The 8,105-nt window shown below is 30.7% G+C and overlaps 1 protein-coding gene across 1 annotated transcript in view; it reads left to right on the top strand.

Moving 5' to 3' along the window:
* Positions 1 to 8,105, top strand: part of LOC106473688 (regulating synaptic membrane exocytosis protein 2-like) — a 59,481-nt gene that overhangs the window by 46,707 nt on the left and 4,669 nt on the right. Inside the window, exons 15-20 of the mRNA XM_022403147.1 lie at positions 1,285 to 1,440; positions 1,960 to 2,049; positions 3,625 to 3,726; positions 4,891 to 5,025; positions 5,345 to 5,455; positions 6,741 to 6,883. Of these exons, the coding sequence (XP_022258855.1) occupies positions 1,285 to 1,440; positions 1,960 to 2,049; positions 3,625 to 3,726; positions 4,891 to 5,025; positions 5,345 to 5,455; positions 6,741 to 6,883 (737 nt within the window). The remainder of the gene's footprint in view (positions 1 to 1,284; positions 1,441 to 1,959; positions 2,050 to 3,624; positions 3,727 to 4,890; positions 5,026 to 5,344; positions 5,456 to 6,740; positions 6,884 to 8,105) is intronic.

The following is an 8,105-nucleotide window of genomic DNA, read 5'->3' as shown; positions in this document are numbered from 1 at the left end:
CAACGTTTCGACAAGGTTTTGTCATCATCAGGTACCTGATGATGACAAAACCTTGTCGAAACGTTGTACATTTGCTGTTATGTTAAGCTTATATCTAATAGGTAAATATGACATTTATATAAGCTAACCAATATATATATAGAATTATGGTCAGAATAGACTAAGAAACTAATTAACTGATAAATAAAGATTTGTACTGAATCAGCAAATGTACAATTGTTTAGGAATATCATATTCATCCTAGGTTTGCTGTAAAAAATAGAGCAATATTGGACGATTAAAACAATTTGGGTGTATAGGTAGCAGATTTTGGTAATCAAACAGACGTCCATTTAAACTATACAAGTAAACAAGTAATAATTTGCGTAGAGTAACTAACAAATTCTAAAATATTTGACATTCAAAAACAATCAAACTAGGATTCTGGCCAGACTGATAAAAGAATAATTAGTGGCTAATCTGAAAGAATCAGAGTATAAATTAAGGATCAAAAGTGGCAATGGAAATATTTGGAGACTAACCAATGGGAAATCAGGGATTAAAACTGACATTGGAAAAATTAGGCAATGGAAAAAAAAAGCAATCAAATTAGGTTTTGCTAAAATAATCATAAGGTAAGCTATGGGGTGTCAGGCAACATTTGATTAGCGGCACAGCAATCAGTCAATAGGTTAAAGGAAGTCTAGACCATCCAAAAGAAAAACTAGGATTCCGGCTACAGTAATGAATGAATGACTTTAGAAGCTACTTTATACTACTGACAAAAATGGATAAGGCTAGACAAGTCAATAAACAAGTCGAGGAATGACCTAGTAAAAGTACTACTTTCTTCCCATACTTATGTTATGCTTAATTTAGTTTACGTATATTTCAGTAATGTCCAATCGCTATTATATTTGTAATGCAAAATTCTCTCTCATAAAGACCACTTTATGGAAGGATTCCGAAACCGTATTCCATTAAATTGTTCTATTCAAAACAAACTGCTATTGTACAAACTGCTAATTTGATTGATTTTTAATATATATATATATATATATGAAAAATGAGAATAGGTGTTTATTATTTATGTATTATAAATACACATATGTTACTTAAGTATTCAAACAGAAGCATCTTAAGGGTTGCATTAGTATGTCCACGTTAAATTTAATGAGCTGAGAGAAGACTAACTCTTAACTTACTCTTTACCAACAATCATTAAAATTAGAAGAAAAAATAACAACACAAGTTTGGATTCTACGTAGATGTAGACGTTATTAACGTACATTTTCTTCATTTTAGTACTTCATCCTGACGATGCATGCTGTGAAGAGCGAGCTGTGGCGTCAGATGGAGCTACAAATATGGAAATAATACCACTAAAACAAAACCGTGACTCTAAACAAGCTATCGATACAAAAAACAAGTTTTGTTTTCACTCCCAAGACAATTTATCAGGTGAGTGATTTTCCCTGATTTTATTTTTCTATGTTACTTAAATGTCTAAAGCGTGGTCTTTGTCAGATTTATAAACAACGAGAAAAATAATTATTACACTAACGTAGCAACTGTTTGGCAATATTCAATCACGTAACGATTTTGTTCCTTTATTTCTCCGAGAATCATGAGACTGGCAGCTGAATCATACATAAGCATGACATTTAATTGAAATTATAGATAACTTAGTAGTTAGTTCCGTTAATAGGGTTTTTGATGAACTGGAAATCTTCAACGTACTATAGGTCTGGATTAGTCAATACATCAATTGTAAATCGCCGTTTCTTTGTAGTTTTTACACAGGTTTAATATTAATTGGATTTCCGATCCTATAAGAATCTTTAAATCATTTACGAATCTTAAATACTCATGTAAATATTTCTTCTTCCAGTCTAAAGATCGTTTCTAAATAGTCAATTAATACGTTTCACATAGTTCAATCCTTATAGTTTACTGAAAATACGCTTCATTATCCCCAAGATTTGAATTCTACTAGAACCAAGACAACAGCCAAAGTGAAGAGTTCTAGTTTCAGAATCCATCGACCTTCAAATTTAGATAAAGAACAAGGTAAGCGTCTTTGTGATAGTGAATCTGGTATGTAACCTTTGTTATCATTCCAGAAAGAATGGACAGATAGATAGTATCAAGGGTACCATATCACCTTAGTTAAAGTCAAAATAGCACGGTTTCCGAAGACTTACTACTGCCCCAACGTGGGTCTTTTCATATGGAATATTTAAATAAATATATTAAATATGTCCTAATCTAGAACACTAACCTATACGTGGGATATCAACCTCCTCCATTTACAAAAGAATATGGAATGTAATGCTATAACCTCAGTGGTTTTTGAAAGATGCTTTCATCTTTCTTTTAAAACCCTAAATTTAATTTAACACAACGTGTTGTTTCAAATGCAAAATTCTATTATGCGATATACTGGTTTCTTAACTATAATTATTTCTTTTGTCATATACAAAATATTTTCTTGTATGGAGTTAGGTTCTCAGTTTAAAGTTAATGATATGGTATAATTTAACATAACATATAACGTAATGTTTACGGACAACAAGAGACCTCTTGGTCCATCTAGGCTGTCCCATCCTCGAAAATAAGCTAAAAACTATAAAATAAATTAAATAGAAAACCTCAGAGCCAACCCTTACAATTCATATAGTTCTCAAGCCTTCTTTTAAACTCGATTAGATTTACTGCCACCACAACATCTAAAGGCAACCCGTTTCTAAGGCCAACCACCCTGTTAGAAAAATAAAACTGTCTTAGCTGAAGATGACCCCTACCCTGCCAAAATTTATATTTCTATCCCCTAGACCTACTATTAACTATAAAGTATTAAGTATGCATATTCTGATGCTTTAAGTAATCGTATGTAACATGTAAAATCCGTAAGATTAGCTATAATTATTTTATGTACATTCTATATTGAGGTTCTTAGCTAGCTAGACCCAAGTTAATATGAATTCAACTCTTATGAGCTATTAAATTTGGATTCGAACTCAGTCAGGACAAGATGACGTCTGTTTTAGAAACCAGACCATACGAATCTAGTTTGAAACATAGATCAGGTTTTCATTTAAAACTTGGAATGAAACCTAAAGCAAATAAATTAATATCCAAACGCCTCTCAAACTACATTAATCTTCCTTTGATTAACAAGTTCTTGGAATACGTTAAACAACATGCGTAGCTTGCAGTTTTATTTATCACCTATTAATTTCATGTGTATATGATAGAATTAAAAAATTTACATGAATGGAATAGAAAATTTAAAGGGAACGTTTCCACCGCTTATTTTTCACAAAATTCAAGTAAGAATTGTCGACAAAATATTGTATATAAAACAATTGTATATATTGTTTTGTATATATTATAAAACTAAATAGTCTAGTTTTCAATGAACTAAGCTAAACAAATTCATATTAACGTTGAAACAAGTAAGTTTTTTTTTATCTTTGTATAACCTATTGAAAATGTAGCGCCACCTATAAGGGCTTAAAAAGTGTTGAGAAAACGTTCTTTCAACACGCTATTATATTTTTTTCTGATAATATCAATTAAATTAATTACCGTATAAAATAAGTGGCACGACAATATAAACAATATATTTTTCAATATTTCAAGGAGAGACTGTCGAGCCGATGACACTGGGTAAATTAGTGAAGAACAAATTGTGTCGGACACTAAGTATGAAATCGGATAAGAACCAGAGGTCTGTGGGTCTAGGTAGGATGAGTAGAGTAGTTTTGGTGTGGTGACGCTTTAGCTATTTCGAATGTCCAGTGTTCTGCATGATTGGTTGTTAGATACCCTAATACTGTAACCAGCTTCCATACATGCATGATTCCCGCCTTTTCTGTAGTCTTTTAAAGCCTCGAATTGTGAAGGTTATTGAATTAAGCACTTGAAGAAGTAAACTGTTGTATGTTTGAATAAAAGAACAGTGTTAATTTAGAATTAAGAAAAGGATTATTAAGGAACAGTAAAATATTTAGATTAAACACCACTTACACATATTTCAATAATAATCGCTGATTATCTTACACAAGATGGAGAACAATTTACTAACACAACAGTTTTATTTCTACTTATCAGATACTGAATATTTTCCCAAAAAATATTCATAACACATTCTTATGTTAATCAAGACATACCATCATTCAGAATAGCTGTGTCCTAAACTGTGCTGGCAATTCACGCAAGAGTACATTGTGTTTCAGGTAATCGCATATAGAGTTATGCTGTATGAGTAATTTATAGATATATACTTTCTTAATTTGAAGGATTAAAGAAACTAGCATATTAAAACTACCTTGAGTTAATAATAGTTTGCGACAGAATCTTTCAAACTAATATCGTTTTGCATAAAACTTGTACAACATTATATTTCCGGCAAGAAATGTTTTTAAGATTTAATTATCAAGTAATTATATGTTATTTCACCTAGGCATACATTGATATTTTAGTACACCTACATATATTTCATTATTGTATTTCACCTGAACTTTAATTGGTAGAGTAATACACTTACATATACTCCACTGTTGTATTTCACCTGGACCTTAATTGACGGATCAATACATTTAAATATACTCCGTTGTCGTAGAAACCTCGTATATTCACTAACATGATTTAATATTTTTTAAACTTGTAACTTGGATCTAATAGCACTCATGAATTACTCACCACCTCAATTTTTCTTTGCAAATTTACATTTTTTAAGTTTTAGTTTTCACCAGTCCTTTAATTTTATAACCTAAATAATGACAACGTATACTCAGTAGCGCGAAAAAACAAACAAAACATTACATCATTAATTCGAACTTTTTGTACTACATATATTTTCGCACTTTGTTTTCTTATTTTAATCTTCCTTTTTTTTGGCAACAGAGTTAGAGAAAAGATCAACACGATCAAGATCAGATTTAACGTCAGAAAATGAAATCCCAATAATGACAATTGGACCGAACGGAATCCGCAGAGGATCTGGACAAGTGTTCTCCAGAAAAATTAAGTTTAGCGGAGGTAAATGTTTTCAAATGTAAAGTAAAAACTTCAAGTGCTTTAAAATCAAATTCATTAATTATTAAATGTGTCTTTCCGAAAAATGAAATTATAGAATTCGTTGACGTAGTAATTTTAGAACAATGCCAAATATTGACTAATTGATAATACGTTCTATACCATGGTTTCACTTTTTGGTAACTTTATATTTTTTGGAACCTTATTAATTTTTAAATCTTCGACAATAATAATAATATGAATTACTTCACGAACAGAATCAAAAAGCTTAAAAATAATCTGAACATTTTCTCAATGTTTTTCTGATCGTTTCGCCCTCTAGCAGAAACTTTGGGAGACATCAAACTTGGATTCCTGATTACCAAAGGACATCTAGAAGTTCAGGTCATATGTGCTCGTCAGCTAAGACTTAATACAACAGGACAACCCCCTGGTAAAGTTAATTTATGTGTATCTTCCATCAACACACATTTAGGAACAATGAAAAGGGTGGGGAAAACTTACTATACAATTGGTATTATACGGTTGGGACTAAAGGAAATATTTCGAAGACAATCGAAAACATTGTATATATATATTTTGTGTATGTGTATATTTGTTATTAAATAAAATAAGAGGGAGCATAGGGAAATGAAACCTATCTTCTATGAGATTAAGGCAAGTACTTACATGGTTGTGCTTTTCCAGGAATGTGTCTTTATTCTACACGTATCTCTGGAAATTGAATACTGAGTGCTAGTGTTTCCATTTTATAGTTTGCTGAGTGTAAAGAAAATAATAATCAATCATACCATCTGAGTGTTTTATATAAACTTCTGTTTTGTAGTATACATTACTACTGATGGTGAGAGTAAACACCTAAAACTTTAAGTAAAATGCTTCTCAATTGTTTTGAAATTTTCTGGAGAAAGTTAACAGAATATTTTTATCTCATTCTATTTTACGTGTTGAATATGCACTATAAGAAAAGATTGGTTAAGTTTTCAACTCACTGAGTAGTTCGAGCATTTCCAAACGGTATGATTGGCTACTTTTAGACGCCTCCTTGCATTATTCTCACAAATATTTACTCTTTAGTTATATATATATCTACATATTGAGTTAGAAATGATTGTCGCTATAGCTAACGTATACTTTAACATCGGTCAATACCAGCAATATGAATTAAATATATTTTGATCTGAATATTTTATGAAATACCAAAGCTATTTTTAAAAGTACATGGAGCATGATGAAACTTAATTAAAGTTTAATGTTCATTTAATTATCACACTTGTGCATATAAAAAAGGTAAATTTAAGGTCTGAGGTTATATTATCCCCAGTAAGTATAGAAACTTTTTTATTATGTTACGTAATCAAACAGTGTTGGCTTTTGGGTAATATATAATTATCTATTCGTCTTACATATTAGGTCAATAAATAACGATGTGATTTAAAATATTTCCAGTCTTATTGTGCTTTAATATCACACACTATTACTATGCACTTATATACCTACAAACTTTCCAAGTATGTCAAGCAAAGTTTTGACCGTTTTCAAAGCTAATCTAATTAGTCAGGTAGGGGTGAATGACTTTCTTTGAAATTATTAACAGCTGTGTCCTACTGGAGTTTGTTGTTTTAATTCTTTAGCGTTGAAACAAAGGCAATACACTAGATATTAAGTTAATAGTAGCAACGCGGAACAGGTGTATAAGTGTTCTCATCCTTGTACAGACACATATGTTAAGACTTACTTGAAAGAAGGAGAAAGACAGATGCAGAAAAGAAAGACAAAAGTAGTTCGTCATTCATCAGAGCCGCAGTATCGTCAAACAGTAAAATACAGTGCTTCAAATATCCAAGGTCGCCATCTACTGGTAAGTAACAAGTTATGCTCTTTAAAATTAACTATTCAGTAACTCTATACGTTATTTTCAAATCAGAGCACATTGCCTTAAAATGAATATAAAAAATTCTCGAGAATTCTTCTAATTATTAACAAATATAAACATGTGCAAGGAACCTCTAAATAAATGGTATGTTGAAGAAAAAAATGTATAATCAAAGTTTTATGAATGAAGACATTCTTATCGTCTGAATTTTTATTCCTGTTTTTGTTTTTGTTTTTTCATTTGCACAGTATTTGCAATTCATATAATAATAATAATAACAACAATATATTTTAGTTATACTTTACGTCCACAAGATGGTCTTATAAGCGAATAATAAAGGCGTTCTTGTCTGCTCAGCTCTTGCCTTAATAATATTTCACAAATAAAATATTATTATCTTGTCTTAGATTTCATAGTTCTATATGCAAGGTGTCCAAGCCTCCTGAATATTTCATCTCTGATATCATAATCAAGTAATATAAGACCTTTGTATTTCATAGTTTTATATGCAAGGTGTCTAAGCCTCCTAAATATTTCATCTCTGATATCATAATCAAGTAATATAAGACCTTTGTATTTCATAGTTTTATATGCAAGGTGTCCAGCGTCCCGAATATTTCATCTCTGATATCATAATCAAGTAATATAAGACCTTTGTATTTCATAATTTTATACGCAAGGTGTCCAGCCTCCCGAATATTTCATCTCTGATACCATAATCAAGTAATATAAGACCTTTGTATTTCATAGTTTTATACGCAAGGTGTCCAGCCTCCCGAATATTTCATCTCTGATATCATAATCAAGTAATACAAGACCTTTGTATCTTTTTACTCTTAGCCTTTTAAGCAAGTAACAAAATAATTCTTATATCCTAGATCTTAGCCTCATAATATAGTAATAAAAACATTATTTTTTTTTAACTACTTGTACTATAAACACCTAATAAAACACCTTCTAACTATAACTGCTGCGTTATGATGCGGTAAGATGATCTAATAATACAACACATTTCTTTGGAATGAATGTTCGTAAAAGACAAGAAGTTGCACTGAGGTTACTCAGAATTATTCGTATTGTTAAAAATAGTTTTCTATAAAGCTTGAAATATAAACACGGTATTGGAAATAATTATGGAAACATTGAATAAATTGCAAATATTACTAGATTGCTCTCCCTTTATTCTGCCCCCCAGTGGCACAGCGGT

Source organism: Limulus polyphemus, unplaced genomic scaffold (genome assembly GCF_000517525.1).
Source record: "Limulus polyphemus unplaced genomic scaffold, Limulus_polyphemus-2.1.2 Scaffold133, whole genome shotgun sequence".
Classification (NCBI taxonomy): Eukaryota; Metazoa; Arthropoda; class Merostomata; order Xiphosura; family Limulidae; genus Limulus; species Limulus polyphemus.
The sequence above is the reverse complement of the archived record's forward strand: the minus strand, read 5'-3'. Positions and strand labels throughout refer to the sequence as shown.